General features: G+C 33.3%; 1 protein-coding gene across 1 annotated transcript in view; it reads right to left on the bottom strand.

Annotated features, from left to right (window-relative positions):
• Positions 1-19,570, bottom strand: part of ADGRL3 (adhesion G protein-coupled receptor L3) — a 584,624-nt gene that overhangs the window by 14,142 nt on the left and 550,912 nt on the right. Inside the window, exon 21 of the mRNA XM_042782480.1 lies at positions 15,561-15,657. Within this exon, the coding sequence (XP_042638414.1) occupies positions 15,561-15,657 (97 nt within the window). The remainder of the gene's footprint in view (positions 1-15,560; positions 15,658-19,570) is intronic.

Below are 19,570 nucleotides of genomic sequence, written 5' to 3'. Positions count from 1 at the left end.
TGGAAGTAGATTGCCCAACCTTCCTTCTGAAGAGTGGCTGGTGGGTTTGAACCACCAGCCTTGTGGTTAGCACTCCACTACCAGAGTGCCTAGATAGATAGATGTATATAAATTAATTCTCTGCAACTCTTAGTGGCTGTCGGTCCACTCTGACCCATGACAGTCTTATGTGTAACAGAACGGGACATTGCCTTGTCCTGTGCCATCTTTATGATCTTTGCTATGTGTCAGTCCACTATTGTGGCTATTACATCAATTCATCTCATTGAGGGACTCTCGTTTTTGCTGACTTTCTAGCAAACATGATGTCCTTTTCTAGAAATTGTTCTTTCCTGATAATTCAGTCAAAGTAAGTGGGCTGAAGTTTTGCCATCTTCCCTTCTAAGGTGCACTCGGGTTTCAATACCAGGTACTATATTATGATAACAATTAAGGTAGAAATAAATAGTAATTTAATTATTTGGAAATACAAAATGTTACTTGAATACTGACTACTCAAAACTCATTGTCATTGAGTCGATTCTAACTCATACTGACCTCCCTAGGGTTTCTGAGGCGGTAAATCTTTATGGAAGTAAATTTCCCAGTCTTCCTTCCACAGAGTTGCTGGTGGATTTGAACTGCCAGCTTTCTGGTTAGCAGTCAGATACCTTAGGCACTATGCCACCAGAGCTCCTTATACTAACTACAGATAATAATAATTGAATGAAATTCACAACCTTTCATTACTCAAACAAGATCAAATTGGGGGTAAAAATAAAGTGACTGTGTAAAAACAGCTGCTCTTTGACTACCTAACTCACTAATTCCTGGTTATAATATAGCGATACCTGCTTATATGCTCTAAGAAACAAAGGGTGGCTCTCTAATAAAGACACAGAAGAGGACCCAGTATTGAATTTCAACATACATGAATCATCAAGGAAGCTGTCAACAGATGGACAATCACAAATCTTTATTGCTGGTGAAAAGCAAACATAATTTTCATATCCTAAATTAAAAAACAAGAAGTTTTTTTCCAACAATTATTTAGAAGGTCAGACACTGAAGGCAATGAAAAGGATTTTAAATGTAGTATCATAGAAAGTCATTTAAGGAAGAGTTCTTTTCTTTTTTATATACTTTTAGATTGAGATTGATATGAAAATTTCTGAATGAGGGAATCTGAAATGGAATAATCCTAAAGACTATAGTATTTTCAAAAGTATGGTTTTACCACAAAACTGTGGTATTTCTTTTCTTATGAAATTAAAATAGGTGTTTTGACACTGGGAGGCCCTGACTATCAGCACTGTCTAGGCCAGTTCAGTATGATTCATGCAATTGAGGACTGGAAATCAAAGGCAGAGCAGAATGCTTTGAAAGTGTGAAATAAAGAACATATGTGAAAAAAGATGACAGTTGGATCTCACTTGAATCTATGTCATATCATTCAAAAACTTAATTCAAACAACACTTCTTCTTGAGAGCAGGCTAACAAAAGTATACTGAAAAGCTTTTAAAATAACTTGAAGTGTCACTCTGTTCTGTCCTTCAGACTTCAATTTTTTTTTTCTTTTTCTCTTTTTGTTTAATATAGTAACATTCTTAATTGATCATATTAGATGGACAAAGTTTTACTATTAATGGTCTTGGTGATCTAATGAAGCAAGAAATTCTTCAACAATCACATCAATTACATTCCAATAAACCTCAATTTCCAACTTCTTGCTTTATATATATAATATACATGTTTGTATACATGTAAATGATCTGTTTGTTTTTCCAAATAAAGTTGTTTTACTCTGAATATTCTCTTTCTTCCTCAGTATAGTTTGTCTCCATTTCATTACTTCACGCTATCTCTCCTTTCATGTGTTAAGTATTTTATCACATGTTGTACATAACTTTCTTTCATGAAGTCTTCTCCATTATATACATTGACTATGTATATGAGAGTTATATATAAAGATGACTTACTATTGAGTGATGCGTCTGTGCTTTTGTCTTCAGGCCTCAATTTTGGATCTCAATGGACACTTCATTTTTTAAAGTGAAACCAATCTCACTCATGATAGTATTTTGTATAGAATTAGAATATTAATACACAAAAATAACTTCAATGTAAGGCAAATAATTTTTCCCAGGGGTATGACATCCATGAAGTTTTGACTCCCTTAAAATTCTATGCGAAATTCTGTAAGTGGGTCTTGGTATGTTCAAGTGTACACCCATACCTGACGATATTTCTTTCTGATGAAAGGGTCTTATGGCTTTTATTTTCTTTTCAAAGAGTTAAGACAACAGGTATGAAAGAACAAACAAGGTAAATCTCTTTCATTGCCAAGTGAATGATAATGTAAACATAAAAACTGGAAGAAATGAATTAAAAATACCGAAACACACTTTATGCATATAAATATCATCTAGTCAATTGCAGTGGAGTATTACATAATTTAGCATTGAATAGGATTTTCACATTATCAAGCCTACCAAGCACCCAGCTGCTAATTGAAAGGTTGGCAAGTCAAACCCACCTAGCAACTTCAAGGGAGAAAAAAATCTGGTGATCTGCTCCAGTTAAGGTTACAACCTAGAAAATTCTATAGGGCTATTCTACTCTGTCAGTATCAACCTGATGGTATCTAGTAACAACAATTTACCAAGATAACTTACTACATAAAGGAACACAGCCTTAGAAACAATTATAATGTATTCAAGGTCACTCATGATTCCGGTACTTTTACTTAGCATATTCAAATCAGTGATTTTCCAACATTTCTTAGACCTCTTCCCAAAATATGTTTCAAATGTAATTTTAATAGGAGCTTTAGGGAGGACATTTGGTTTTCCTTGTGCACTTTTCTGTAATGTTGAATTATTCTATTTTTGAATACATGTGTTAATTTATATAAAATAATAAATAAATAAATATTCAATAGATAAAACAGGAGGCTTCCAGAAGTATGAGGGTACAGATTGGATAGCCTGTATTGATTTTAAATAGCTTGTTCCTATTTTTGTGTAACAAAACAGTACCAACACATACACAGAATCTACAGGAAGTAAAAGCAATGATTACTACAACTTTACAGTGCTACGTTACAAAGTTCAGACACCCAAATAAATCAAAACTAAGTAATTTATAATTTAAAAACTAATGGAATCTACATACTATCCTTATAAGTTACATAAAAACAATTTTAAAAACCATAATTTTATTGTTTTCATTCAATTAATAAAATTACAAAGCATCAGAACATTTACTCAGAAAGTGTCAAAAATATTTTGCTGAAAGCCAAGAGCTCTTTCATCACTTTTTTTCTAAATTCATAAACTGAGGAGCTGACATCTTGATTTATCACACTGTGCACTTTTAATAGCCAAAAAGTTTGCTATTAAATTTTAATCAACCTTCCTATTAAATTTCATTCAAATGTTTTGGAAAGAGTTCAACTTCTTTTAATAGCTAATTAATTCATGTGGAATCTATTAATACGGATTTCAACAAGTTTTCTCCACAGCACAGATTGGGTTATTGTTAGTTCAATAAAAAAAATGACATATTCTGAATGCAGAGGTGTTGCATCTGTTTTAATATATAAACTTAAAGGTGTAGAGTTGAGAACTTTAGACATGATCTACTTTTCTTGTTTGGCTTTACACATATCTTGTCCAAACATATGACTTTTTCTATGATAAATACTTAGAAGTAAAATGGTTGGGTTATATGTTGTGCACATCTTCAAATGACAACTTATGGCAAAATACTGTCAAAGCTGGTTGTATGAATTCACACTCCCATAAGCTTTGTATATTTTTCAAATGCTTGTTAGGATTTGGTACTATCAACTGCCATTTTTGCCAATCTGATGGACACATGAAATGATATAACACTGTTGTACTTTTATTTTCTTTATTTACTAGAAACTTGAGTAATTTTTTTGAGTGTGTTTATTGGCTAGGAGACTATCCTATTCTGTAAGTTGCCTTTTACCTGCATTTATAATGGGCTGTTGATTTTTATTTATTGACTTATAGACATTTTTAAATAACCTTCATACTACTATTTAGTCTGTTATATATGTTTACATCTTCTTTTGCCTGTTATATAGTACTTTTTATATCCTGGGAAGATAACTTTATTGTCCTCCATAAGAAAACCATACCTTTTTCTTAAGGTTTGTGATCTTATTTGGTTTTTAAGAATTCCTTCCTTAACATGAAAATGTTAAATATATTTTCTTTTAAAAGCTTTAAAGGGTTATTTTTCACATTTGAATTTTCTTTTGGTATGATATACAACACAACACCATCATGTTGCAGATGAAAAACCTGATATTCACTAGATAGTCATTGTTTTTTCACATAATTAGATAAAACCAAAACTGATCAGAGAGCATAGGTTTCCTCTCTGTTCAAACAACTTAAACTGGAATTCAGACTTCACAGCGAAATCTGTTCCATAACAGAGGAAGTGGTTGGTCTGTAGCATAAGTGATGAGCCTACACTATAAGTAATTCATCTCCAAGACTCGTCATTTGACCAAAAGCATGCATTTCTGTGTGGTCTTACATTGAATATGTTGAATTCTTTGGCATATTGGTCCAAACATAAGTACTAAACCTAAAGCTAATGGAGCAAATTACCTTAACTACAGGCAAAATTAGCAGTAAAAAAAAAAAAAAAAAGATTTAAACCAAAGACATTTAACTCCCTTTCCCTCTCCCTCCTTCTCCCTCCCTCTCTCTCTCTCTCTCTCTCTCTCTCTCTCTCTCTCTATATATATATATATATATATATATATCTTTGCCTTTTAAGAAGTAGCTACTTATTTCTGCTAAGCCACATAATTCCTTCCTAATCTTCTAATGGTATACAGTCAATCACATAGCTATATTTATTTGCAAATCATGCATTTTTGTTAAATAAAGCAAACCTCAGAGCAAGTGAAAGGTCAATAACTACTTAGAAATTTTTTTTTTAATTATCAAAATGACGAAAACAGGACTTGTAGTATAAGTCTGTGCCCTATCTTACAAATTCTTCTCTTTCTTATACTGTACAAATCATATAAGCTTATATGCAGAACATCTATCCTGGCTAAAACTTGAATTTTTAATATTGAAAATTGGGTATAAAAAAGTATTTCTGATAAAAACAAGTGTGAATCAAAACAAGGTATCTATGAATAAAGAGATTCTTGATAAAAACAGGGAAGGCTCTCTCTCTCTCTCTCTCTCTCTCTCTATATATATATATAAAATCATAATCAGCTCTGATCTCTGATTAGTTTAGACTGAGGCTGATTGAGGAAACTTAAATGGACACTCTTCCTTTTATTTATACATCCTTTCGAATATTTTATTATTATAAATTGTTGTTGTTGTTGTTAAGTGCCGCTGAGTCATTTCCAACTCATAGCGACCCCATGCACAGCAGAATGAAACACTGCCTGATCCCGCGCCAGCCCCACAATCCCTGCTATACTTGAGCCCATCATCACAGCCACTGTATCAATCCATCTCCCTGAAGGCCTCCCCCTCTTTCGTCGACCCTCCACCCTACCAAGCATGACATCCTTCTCCAGGGAATGGTCCCTTCTTACAACATGACCAAAATAGGTGAGACGGAGTCTGGGCATTCTTGCTTCCAAGGAGCATTCTGGCTGCACTTCCTCCAGGACAGATCTGTTAGTTCTTTTAACAGTCCATGGTACTTTCAGCATTCTCCACCAGCACCACAACTCAAAAGCATCAACTCTTCTTTGGTCTTCCTTATTCATTGTCCAGCTCTCACATGCATACGAGGCAATTGAAAATATCATGGCTTGTGTCAGGCGCACCTTAGTCCTCAAGAAGATATCCTTGCTCCTCAGCACTTGAAACAGTTCCTTCACAGTTGACTTCCCCAATGCTACATGTCGTCTAATGTCCTGACTGCTGCTTCTGTTGGCATCGATTGTAGAACCAAGCAACGTGAATTCTTTGGCAACCTCAATCTTCTCTCCATTGATTGTGATGCTGCTCATTGGTCCAGTTGTGAGGATTTTTGTTTTCTTTATATTGAGATGTAATCCATACTGCAGACTGAATTCTTCGACCTTCATCAGTAGGTGCCTTAAGTCATCCTCACTTTCAGCAAGCAAAGTTGTATTGTCTGCGTATCTCAGGTTGTTAATGATTCTTCCTCCAATCCTGATACCATGATTTTCTTCATATAGTCCAGCTTCTCAGATTATTTGCTCAGCATATAGATTGAATAAGTGTGGAGAAAGAATACAACCCTGACGCACTCCCTTCTTGATTTTAAACCATGTAGTGTCCCCTTGTTCTGTTCGAATGACAGCCTCCTGGTCAAGGTACAGATTCCTCATGAGTACAATCAAGTGCTTGGGAATTCCCATTCTTCTCAAAGTTATCCATAACTTGTCATGATCCACACAATCAAATGCCTTTGCATAGTCAATACAACACAAGTCAACATCTTTCTGGTATTCTTTGCCTTGAGCCAAGATCCATCTGACAACAGCTATGATATCCCTTGTTCCACGTCCTCTTCTGAATCCGGCTTGAACCTCTGGAAGTTCTCTGTCAATATACTGCTGCAAACGTTTCTGAATTATCTTCAGGAAGATCTTACTTGTGTGCAATATTAATGATATTGTTTTATAATTTCCACATTCTGTGGGATCACCTTTCTTTGGAATGGGCACAAATTTTATAAATTATAAAGAAACTTATTATGAATATCATAGGAGACTCGGTCACATAAATGTTTACTTTTAAGTGGCATGTAGTACATAAGGCTGAGCTATGTAAAGTAAAGCCCTTTGTATGCTATTTTAATTGGATACTACACAATTATTGGTAATGACAATTTAAGTACCTATTATTTTACTAACACCAAAAAAGAAAAAAAAAGTCAAACTCAAACCCACTGCCATCGAGTCGATTCAGAATCCTAGAGATCCCAATACATTTCCAAGGCTGTAAATCTTTGCAGATATAGATTTTTTCATTGTCCTCCTGTGGAGCAGCTGGTGGATTTGAACTGCTGACCTTCAGGTTGGCAGCCAAATGTCTTACGCATTATGCTACCAGATTTTTTTATTATTATTTTACCAAAGTCCCTTTCTGTGCTAAATGCATATCCTCCCTGTCATGTTTTGTTTATATATTAGAATTAACTCCCATTTATTTCAAAAGAGCACATATAATTTTAAATAATCTATTTTTCAAAAAATAATTTTAAAAAGTGATGATTCTGTTAGTTAACTATGTGCATTACATACTACATTAACATCATCACAACTTCAATGTTTACAAGATAAGTTGGAGCATCTTCCAGATAGAGTAATAGTTCAGACTTTTTTCTTCATTTTTAAGTCATAAAACATTTCATATTTGTTCTTAAAACAAGAAGTAGTACCATAAAGTACTAAGAATTTAATTATTACATTGTCACTTAAATTTAAGCACAGAGATATTTAACTAAAAGGGGCACATTCTCAAATACCACATTCAGGCCTAAGAAGATCTGGGAAATATTCTATTACTAAATGGTTCTATCATTAAATGATAATAGGCAGAAGCTATCTACCTATTTTTAATACAGTCTTTGACCTCAACAAACATGCTCATTTCTTTACTCAAATGTAAGAAATTAAAAATTAAAGAAAAAGGATTCTAATAAAATAATGTGAAGCTTTCAGCAAATAACAGAATAACTATAAAAGTCTTCTGGCAACCTGATCATCTGTATTTGGACAATAACATATTATTTACTCATCATATTCCATAAGGAGCCTAGGTGGTACAATGGTCAAGCACTAGGCTACTAACTGAAAGCCTGGCAGTTTGAATTCCAGCAGTTCTCTGCTACAGAACAAACCTGACGATTTGCTCTTATAAAATGTCAACCTAGGAAACCCTTACGGGCAGCTCTACTGCGTCCTATATGGTCCCTGAGTCAAAATTGACTCGATGACACCTAACAACAACAATCTTGTTCTATACTAAATGGATTTATAAAAGTGATATTATAGTTTCCAGTATTTCTCCCCAAGTACTAAAACTTTTTAAAGCTTTCTTTTCCCCCTACATGAGCAAGATAAATCCACACTAAAGAACTGTACTTGGATCAAAATCAAGTAGAAGCAAACGTAAAGGAAATTAAGAAATAAAGATGTAAATGACTGAGCTGTTAAGAATATCTAATTTCCATATGAGATAATAAAAAATAAAAGTTACCTTGAAATATACCTTTAGATAGAATATATCTATTTCTAATCTTTAGCAAACGTCATAAAAACTTACTATCTTCACAAGAAAATAATTTAAAATCTTCATTATTATGGGTAAGGAGTGTAGTAAGGAAGATCTCAGTTGGCATCAAGATTTTTGCTCTTTACTAGCCTTGGGACATTATAATAAGTGACTTTAAGTACCAACAAACCTAGTTTCTTCATGTATATAAAAATAATGGATAGTGAAAATGAAAGTATATAATATGTGCTGAAGTAAATGATAGCTATACAGACTAAAGGAGAAAGACACATGTATGAAAAACTACAAAAGGTCGACGCCGTTCTATTAGAATTCCTGAGGATAAGTTGTAGTCTCTACATTTAGTTCTAAAAAATATATTTTTTTTGGAAAATTACATTCTCTGTAACTGATATGAAACAGGAGTACTTTTTCAAAGCTGAGTGAAATGTTCTATAGAACTTATATTTAGAGCTTATCAAGTTGTTTCACTGCAGCTTGTTTTATAATAAAGCGGTAAGAGAGACAGCTTAACTATATAGAAAGTGATATGATAATAAACAATAACAAAATACTGCTCTGCTTTAGATTAACAAAGAATTCTCTAAATGGGTCTATGAAGCCTTTAAATAAATGATGATAATGAAAAAATAAAAAATAATTATAAACCATGTGTACTATTTTATAGTTGGCAGTGAAAGGCTGAATAATTAGAAGGAGTCATATTACACAAAGTTGGAAACAAAGACTTACTGGGTGAACATTTAAACATTTTTCATTTTGAGTTCCTTCCAACAATTTATAGCAGAAGCTTTTGCCTCTTATTGACTGAGGATCAATATCCAATATATTTCATTTTGCCACTTGAATGGAGAAATTCTTTCTGAAAATTATTTGATCTCCTTTGGGTTAGGAATCAGGATATTATTAGCAGTCTGTTTAATTATCTATTTAACTCAAAGTCTCACTTTTAAAATCTGTATCTATATTGCTTTTGCATTATTAAAGTGACTTTCCTAACACAGAAGATCTCTTTATTTTATGGTACATTTTCTGATTATGTCTTTGTGGATGATATGCACAGATGAAGGAAAATTTAGTTGTCTCATTTACACATCAAGAGCATAAAGAAAACAAATACTAGGTAGAAACATAATGGTGAATCTCAGATGAAAAGTTTACCTATGCCAGAAGATACTTAATTGCAGTCATAACACTATAATGCTTGTCAATAACAAGTAGTGTATTATATAAGCTACTTTGATTTCTTAGGTATGTACATTCTCAAATTTCTGTAAATTCTCAAAATTCTCTTCATTCCTTTTTTGTTTTTGTTTTTGCAAAACCTCACAAATAAATTTAGACTATATTAGGAGCTGGTTAATATTTACAATGAATGATTTTATAATCCTTCAGAACAGCAAAGTTTTGGGGCAATATGGAGTATTTTATGCATATAATCCAAAGCATATTTGCTGACATTAATAGAGTGTAGTGAATGAGTATGAGTGTTTCACCCTAGTAGTTTTAAATTACAAGTCATGAATCACAGTCAACTACCACGTGCATGTTTTCATTTGTCTTTTTCTTAGAAAACATAACAACAAAATATGTTTAGAAGTCTCAGTATTTATGAGGTAGCAGATGATTTATTGTGAAGTGTCTTCTACTTCAGTGGCAAAGCTCCTAGTGAAGACAATATAGACCTTGAGAAGACAGGAGTCAAAAGTGGATCTGAGTCACAGCCCTGCTCTACTATATAGCTGGTTCTTTAGCAAGGCTGTCTGAATTGACCTAGTGTTATAAAGATTTCTGAACGGTAGGACAGGGTTTGGAAGACTAGAGAAAGCAGTGTTTGCTTGTATCATTACCCTAGGTAGGGAGAAGAAGAAATACATTACCTTTATATGCTCATTGCTAAAATATGGCTACAAATCAAAAGAGGAAAGTACAACTAGGCAGATGTAATTTGCATTTAATTTGTAATTTAGAAGAGACAATTTAGTTTTATTAATTTATTCCTTTTTGTTAGTCTCAAGGGTAATGCCCTCCTAGATAAATTCTTATTTCTTTTTCTTGGCATTCAGCTAAACACAGGATTTCTCCCATCTATCTGGAGTGTGGGAGGGGAAAAAAAAAATGGGACAGTGAATGATAAATCTTAATATGTGATTACGTGAGAGCACTGGAAAGGACAAGTTTTAATTACTAGAAAATATAAATGAATATGTGAATAACATAAAAATAATTATGTACTGTTACAAGCAATTAGCATATATTAGCTCATTTACTTCTTACAAGGACTTTCTGAAGTAGGTACTCTTTGTATTCATATTATATTGACACTGAGAGGTTAAGCAATTTGACCAAAGTCACAGGATTAAAATTCAGGGGGCTAGTTTCTAGTGTCCATTCTCAAAACCACTGTGCAAAACCACACAGAGAAAATCAACTGCATGAAAACATCTAGCTGATGGTGGCATTTTTCAGCTTGTAGCATAATTCTCCTAAGAGGTGAGGACCCCTGTGGTGTCATTAATGGAGAGGCAAAGTTTATCCTTGACTACCTATGAAAAGAAAGGCACTGCTAAAGGCCATCATTGTAAGAAATTTATTGAGGATGCTTGTTCAGATTAAAAAAGAATTCATTAGTGTTATAAATAAGCTCAACAGATCTACAGATCAGTCTTCTGCCTTATAACACCTAAATTTAGCTTAAATAAATATAGTCTCACTGGTCAGATCTCCATGTACAAAATTTGAAACCATAATTAACTGTGTGGGAGGTTGACAAGATGGAGGATGGGAGGTTAGGAGAAAATAAAAACCCGTAGCATTAGCCAAGTCATTGTTCCAGAAGAAAAACATTACTTTTTCTAATTTTGTTATCCTGAGAGGGCACATATTTGCACTAACTCCAGAGCAGGTGTGAGGGGTGAGACATCATTTTGTAATTCACACAAAGATACCACAATGGAAGCAAGAACCTAGCAAGTCTTGATTTTCAACTCAAATTTCTGACCTCAATATAACAAACTATATAAAAACAAAATGGGAAAATGTAATTATTTTATTTATGATGAGAAAAGGTCCAATAAAATTTAATTTCAGTAAAAGTTCCAATTTCTATATAAATCTACAAAAAGAGTGGGGATGGCTAACAAATAAGCAAACTACCAGAGAAATTTCTTAGCATATGTTTCATTTTTTAATCAAATTCAAGTTCTCAAGGCATTATGAATCTAAACTGTTCAGGATGAGTTTTGGCCAGTACAAATTATAGGCTAGAGATTTCTGTTGTTTTTGTTATATGCTGTCGAGTGGGACCCAACTCATAGCAACCCTTCTTTGGGTTTCTGAGGCAGTATCACTACAGAAGTAGATTGCTCCATCTTCCTTCCAAGGAGTGGCTGGTGGGTTTGAACGGCCAGCCTTCTGGTTAGCAGTCATGTGCCTTAGGCCCTACACTACCACAGCTCCCAGGCTAGAGATACTGGTGTGGGGGGGAAAAAACGGTTCTAGCAACAGTCATTTCTACCATTACCAGGAAATTAGAACTGCTAGATATATGGTTTAAGGAGTCCTGGTGGCACAATGTTTAAGCTCTCAGCTGCCAAAAGAAAGGTCAGTTGTTTGAACTCACCAGCAGTTCTGCAGGAGAAAGATGTGAAAAGATGAGGCAGTCTGCTTCGGCAAAGATTCACAGCCATGGAAACCCTACGGGGCAGTTCAACTCTGCAATAGGGTCACTATGAGTCTGAATTCTTCCATAGCAATACGTTTGGTTTTGGTTAGGGATATGGTTCAGATTTCCAGTAGGCCTGGGAGAGTGCTGGGATTGAGGATCGATTATACTTTCAAAGAATGTGCAAAGTGGAAAATACTTAAATGGATTAATGAATAAACCTTCCAGAGCTCCTCTGAGTGTGTGAAAAGTTGGGTTTAGATGAGAGTGAAACTTCCCTGAAACTCTATAATCAACCATCCCATTAGGACCCTCATAACGGTCCTTCTACCTGTATATAAACTGGCACTGGTGAAGTTAACTCGATACTGTTGGGGTATTTGCCTTTAGGAATTCCAGGTTTGCTTGACTTTATATTATTACATCAAACAAGTCACTGGTGAAATTTTTTGAAAATATTTGGGGAAAATTTTGGGAAACACCTTTATAACCATCTTTAATCTACAAACATAATGGAAGATCTGAAAGAGATGAAGTGACAAAACAACAAAATCTCAAGAAGAATCTATAAGAATTATTCATGATTTGTAAATGATCAATTGATCTTCTTAGGTTTCATATGATTCCAAAGAATTACACCCCAGTAGTAATCCAGATATCACATTGGGGAATCTAGAAAAGTAATCTGATATAGTATAATTTGATCTAAGAAAAGAATATTAGAGATGATTTAAAAAAAAAAAATAAAAACCATAGAGAAGTAGTTTTGCACTGCATGGTGGATGTTTTAATCATAACGTATCCTAAAGATGATAATGATTGATTTTTGTTTAGGAAGAAGATGAAAAGACATACACAATTTTAAAATAATATTCTTTTGATGAATTAGGCTATGAGATGAATAGGAAAGAAAACCTAAAGTAGAAATAGAAATATTTGTTTTTTGACAACTTCTAAGAGTTTTCAAAGACCAGAAGTATTCCAAAGATAAAATAAGAGATTTAATAGATCTAATTTGGAAAGAAAGCAAAATGGACTATGATTTGAAAAATAAAAATTGCATTGCTAGCTTTAAGAAACTTAAGAATGAATGGGAAGTTAGAATATATGAAGATGTAAAGATGCAGTGTTTTAATTTTTATTTGAATAACAGAAAATTAAATCTTTTGAATAAACGGAGGTGAATAATTATGTTGCTGAGGTGACTGAAGTATTTATCTGGAAAGGTGGATGTCACCTACCTAAATATGACACACACGCCTGAATGCAGGGAAGATAGGACCCTGGGGAATAAGACAAGATTAAAGAAGGAGGTTAAAGACTATCTTCAGAGATATAATATGAAGAAATAAAATTTTAAAGTACTCCACTCACATAAGATAAAAAATAATGAGATGAGGGAAAAAAAAAAAAAAAAAGCTGAGTTGGGGGCTAGGAAATTAATATGGGAAATCAAGAAGATCACTATGACTGCTAGTCAAAGTCACCAAGGAAAAGGATGGATACATATCCTCATGGAAAAGATCACTGCCTGAGCACATTTCAAATTATAAATTCAATTTAATCTCCTTCTCCAAGTCAACATTAATGTTACATAAGATGTCACAAGAAATTTTACATCCTTCCTTTATGAAACTTTACAAAGAATTTTAACATTAGAGTTTTAATAAACAAATTTAAATATGTGACCAGTCAATATAAAATGCTATAATTTTCTTCAAATATATTTCAGATTGAGCTAGTCATCCTTATACCACTATATTCCAAGATGATGACATTCTTGAGAAGGAACTGAAAAAAGACATAATGATGTATTCACATAATGTGATTGACTTAAAATCAGAATAAAAATTATCCATTCAAAGACATTTTTATTAGAGTCACACCTAACTACCAAAACACCTAACTACCTTCACCTAAATTTAGGTTAAATTAATAAGCCAAGTAAGAATTTTACATATTTCATTCATACTCAAAATAGTCAAATATACAGTGTATCACTTAAAATATATTATCTCATTCTTTATTTGAACAACTATTCTATGACTTCTGTAATAATAGATATATTTCTAACAATAGATTCTATTAAGGATAGTTTTCTTTCTAAGAATATATTCTAAATTCTCTATGTGGGGATTATTTATAGATTAAGAAAATTAGTCACTATAAAAACAAATTAGTTCATAGGCTTTGGAGGCATTTGTGAGTATTTTATTCTCTGTAATTTGGAAAGTAATATAAAAAAATTTAGAATGCTCATATTTAAATAAAATTTCACAAATTAAACAGTAAAATTAAAGTGAATATATGCTAGCAAATAAGATAAATACTAATAATAAAACAAATAATATACAGGATGATAATTGTTTATTTACATCAAATGTATTTTCTTCATATTTGCAGGAATATTTCTAGTCATTTTTCTTCTATAAGCAAAAGTGATGTAGATAAATTAAAATCATCATGAGGTTATAGTTAGTACATCATTGCCCCAAATAACATGAATTATATTTAGGATTATGTTACAACAGGGATCCCTGTATCAAATTCATGTTGATCACTACGTGCTCTAATTTGTATATAAATAAAACTTACTTACTTGAGCAAAAGTAAGGCAACCAGCTTCTGATACTTCTTACTCTTAAGTCATAATTGTTACATTATTTGCTTCTAAAGAGCATTTGATGTAACAAATAGCTGACAGAAACAGGTTGAAAACAAACTAAAACACTCTAGTTTGGGGCTGAGGTAAACAACAACGATCATAAAACTAATTACTGAAAATATGCATCAAAAACTTCTCTTGTTAGAGAATGATTGGAATAAGCTTACACAAACACCACCTTCTAATATAAAGCTATGTCCTAAAAATTTCCCCAAATTGAATGCAGTGTCCTCTTGCTCTCCACAAATGTTGCTTCTAGTCTTTTTTACTGCAGTCAAATTAATTCTAATCACACCCACACACTGAGAAAATAATAAGAAAGAAAAAAAAATCAACCATCAATAAACAGTAGATTGAGAGAACTTAATGAATTCTGAAATCTAACTGATGCCTTAGGAGCATTGTAACCAGAAATAGAAAGCAAACCTCATGATATTCATAAAGTATTTTTTTTTCTCCTAGATCTTTAAATATCCAATATTATGCGGATATATATTCGATATATTAAGATTAGATGTGATTTTTTCCCAAATACACAGTTTACCTTTAGTATATATTAGACAGTATATTTTTACTTCCACAAAGACCATGAAATTGCTTTATACCTGGGACAATGTGGAACTCTATGATGCTTAGCCGACTATATAGCCACATAATTTCTCATTTTCACTGCTTCCAATGAGGCCTGACAGTTCACCAGTTTATAGCAGTGGCAGATGACTAGAAAAGAAGTTTCTAGTTCTCTAATTTCCTTTTAGAAAAGATTTTCTGAAAATTCAGGATTAAAAAAAAAAAATAGCTTGTGAATAATGAAATACACTGCTACACTCAACCAGGTTTTATACTCTTGCAATATTCCTATCACATGGAACAAGGTCCAGAAGTTGAAAATAAAGCAATGCCATTTAAGAACTTCTTAAAGTAATCACCAAAGAATAAATATGAAAAGCCATTTCTAATTACCTCTGTTAAGTGATGCTGAACTGTTTATATCTCCAGTAATAAAGGAAGATTCTGACTGTTTTCGAACCGTGTCATTCCACATTCTACGAATTCGGCTCTGGATGAAGAAAAAGGAAGGAAATGAACTCGTCTGGCAGTGAATTTTCACAAAATTAATTCTGATTATTTCTGCTATAGTTATACGAGAAAATTTATTTTCTGGCATCTGGCAAATAAATAGCTTCTACATGATTGTAGTACACTACCATAAGAACAACTAAAATAACAAAAAAAAAAGAACATCAAAAACTAAATTTATGCAAATAATTGTTTTAATTAACTGTATTCCTAACTGCCTAAACCAAAGATAAATATAACTGTGAAAAAAGAATAAATATGTAATACTATCAATTTAGTTATGTTGATGATATATAGGACATATACTTAGAAAATTATAATTTAATATAAAACAAATCATTTATATTGTAATTTTATGGGGTAGCAATACTTAAAAACACATTACACTTAATTTTATTAACAAAAAATGAAGTTTAAGAATTCAGAATCTTGCAAAAAATGAGATAGTTTAGCATGAAAAGAACAGAGAATACTATTGAAATACTATTGAGTTCACATTTTCTATACATTCTGTAAGACTAAAGTGATTTTGAAGATTCTCTACTGTCCTAACTTTTCCTTTCTTTAGAAGGAGATTGAAAAAATAAAAAGTCAATTCACTCATACCCTTTTTGCAAAATAGGACGCTTTATAGAGATGTGAAAATTCTTAAATAATTTTTTCATATTTTCAGATTCAAATATTTAAATATCATATAATTCAAGAAAGAAGTGCAATATTGTTTGGAAAACACTTTCCTGTTTTATTAATTTATTAAGTTAGGAAATTTTAAAAAATGTATTAAAATCTTTCAGGAGGAAACAAATATTTTCAGAAGCTTTTCCAAACATAAAATAGTTACTAGAACTATTTATTTTCAGGAACTTTGGTGGTGCAATGCCTTAAGCATTTGACTGCTAACGAGAAGGCTGGCAATTCAAACCCACCAGCCATTCCTCGGAAGGAAGGTTTCTACTGCTAATGGTGAAACTACACTCACAAATGGGTTCTGTTCCATATATGTTTGAAATTCCTGAACAGTAGGAATACCTAATGTTAGAATATTGGACAGTAAATTTTATGATTCTTAGAACATTTTTACCCTTCAGAAATATTGTTCTATATCACATTTACCCTAGGTAAACAATGTACACACACATACATACATACATGAACACTTCAAAGTTAATACACATATAATAAGAAAACTTGTACAGGCTTTTAGAAAATAAATATTTTAGAAATTTTTTAATTGAAAAATATTTCAAAACTCCAAACTGGCATACTGGGGACAAGTCTATCATATTTATCAATTAGCTAGCTAATTGATTTATTAATTAACCCAAAACTATGAATTATTCTCTACTGCATGACAAATACTAATAACTTAGGTGATATAAAGGAAAAGAGAAGCACAGGAAATTTTTGCCCGTGGGAGCTGTTAATCTGGTAAGGGACTTTTTAATCAAATTATTAAAAATATAAATGAAAACAATGTAAACAAAATGTTATAGAAACAATTACAACAAAAAAAATTTGGACATCACAAATGACTAATAATAGTTTAATAGATGAATAAATTCTGTAGAATAATCTACAGAAGTAAAAATGCAAAAGCAATGTAGCCTCCTGTAGCAACTTCAATGTCAAGGGAAATCAAACATAAAAGAATGTGCACTGAATGATTTCGTGTGAGTAAATATCAAACACATGCAAAATTAAATGTACTGTTTAATGTTAAGATAGTGGTTACATCTAGGGAGCAAAGAATTTGTTATTGACAGGGAATCAAAGACATTTGGGGTACTCCAAGTGTTCTAATACTTGACCTGGAGTGGTAATAATTCACTGTGCCTTATACTTACATATTTTCACTGTGCCTTATACTTACATGTTTTGTATTTTTATAAGTGTGTGTTATACTACACAATTTAAAAAAAATGCTTTAAAAAACTGCTATAAGACAAGACAATGTAGTAAAACTTCAGAGTCCTCTAAGAATATATAATAAGGAGCCATACTCTGGCCTAGGGAGTCAGAGAAGTCTGTACTAAAGAAGTGGCATGTTAATTGAGAGCTGATGGAGTTACTGTAATTGTCAGATGACATTTATATAAGCCGTCCCCTATTATCTCTTTGACCTCGTCTTGTCTTAGTCTCCCTTTGCTCTGTTCTACCCACACTTGTCCTTTGTTATTCTGCAGCATGCCAGGCATGATTCTGCTTTAGAGTTTAACACTGGGTGTTTCCCCTGACTTGAGTGTCCTTCTCTCAGGAAAAGTCCGGCTAACTCCCTCCTCTTTTTTAAGTCTTTGCTGAAATTTCATCTCCTTAAAGTGGTCTAACATGTCCACTTTATTTAGAAGTGTATTCCATCCCACCCAACCCACTCATAACCTTAGTTCCCTTTACCTGCTTCCCCTTCCCTCCAGTCATTAATTTGTTGTTGTTGTCATGTGCCGTCGAGTCAGCCCTGACTCATAGCGACCCCTCCTTGGGTTTCCGAGGCAGTATCACTACGGAAGTAGGATTGCCCAACCTTCCTTCCGAGGAGTGGCTGGTGGGTTTGAACCGCCAGCCTTCTGGTTAGCAGTCAAGTGCCTTAGCCACTATGCTACCAGAGCTCCCAGTCATTGATATCTTCTACAATTTCATTTAATAGATAATGTACTTATATTTTATACATATAGTCTACACTTAATATAGGAGCTCTGGTAGCATAGTGGCTAAGGCACTCGACTGCTAACCAGAAGGCTGGCGGTTCAAACCCACCAGCCACTCCTCGGAAGGAAGGTTGGGCAACCCTACTTCCGTAGTGATATTGCCTCGGAAACCCAAGGAGGGGTCGCTATGAGTTGGGTCCTACTCGGCAGCACATAACAACAACAACAACACTTAATATCTGCCTCTAGCATTAGGCTTCAGTTGGATTTTTGTCCACAGACATATTACATATATACATAGTGTCAGGAGCTCTGGTGGCTTAGTGCCTAAGACATTTGACCACTAATCAGAAGGTTAGTGGTTCGAACCCACCAGCTACTCCTTGAAAAGAAGATTGGGAAATCTACTTCTGTAGAGATACTGGTTCAGAAACCCAAGGAGTGGTTGCTATTTGTCGAATTTGACTTGACAGCAGTGAGTTTGGTTTATTTTTTTGGAAAAGAGTGTCAGATTGGTATCCATTTTAATATTATGCCTCACTGTAGTTATATAAGGCATACATTTCTCATATTTTAAACATTATATAATAAAAAGCAAATAAATATAAAGTGTTGATAAAATTAATAAGAAATGAATGACAGAAGAATTAATCAAAGTTCAAAGTGGGAAGGACCACCCTTCAGTACAAAGGTTTTATAAAACAAAAATCCCAATACATCTCTGTGAATGTATATTTATGAGTGTGTTCTTTATCAAGTTATAAGACTTCTAAGTCATTAGCTGCAAGAAGTATGTGTTGGGTGGGGGAGGTCAGCTGGTAGAGCAAGTTTCACTTTTTAGTCTTGCCATTCATTCCATTCCATTATCTACACAGCTGTACTGACCTTTACAAAATGTGAATATTAGCTTATTACTTCCTTTTCTAAATCACACAGTTGGCTTTCCAAAAAATTCAAAATAAAATCCAAAGTTGCTTATTTTTTCAAATACTTAATGATCTGTCTTTTGCCTCTTTCACTTCATCTTTCATTCACTCACCCACTATGATCAGTGTTTGTGTGTGTGTGTGTGTGATGTGCCGTCAAGTCAGACCCGACTCACAGTGACCCCTCCTTGGGTTTCTGAGGCAGTATCACTACGGAAGGATGTTGTGCAACCCTCCTTCCAAGGAGTGGCTGGTGGGTTTAAACAGCCAGCTTCTGGTTAGCAGTCAAGTGCCTTAGGCACTAAGCTAATAGAGCTCCTACTAT

Source organism: Orycteropus afer, unplaced genomic scaffold (assembly GCF_000298275.1).
Source record: "Orycteropus afer afer isolate SDZICR_OR568_19922 unplaced genomic scaffold, OryAfe1.0 scaffold00335, whole genome shotgun sequence".
NCBI lineage: Eukaryota > Metazoa > Chordata > Mammalia > Tubulidentata > Orycteropodidae > Orycteropus > Orycteropus afer.
This window is presented reverse-complemented; position numbering and strand designations above follow the sequence as displayed.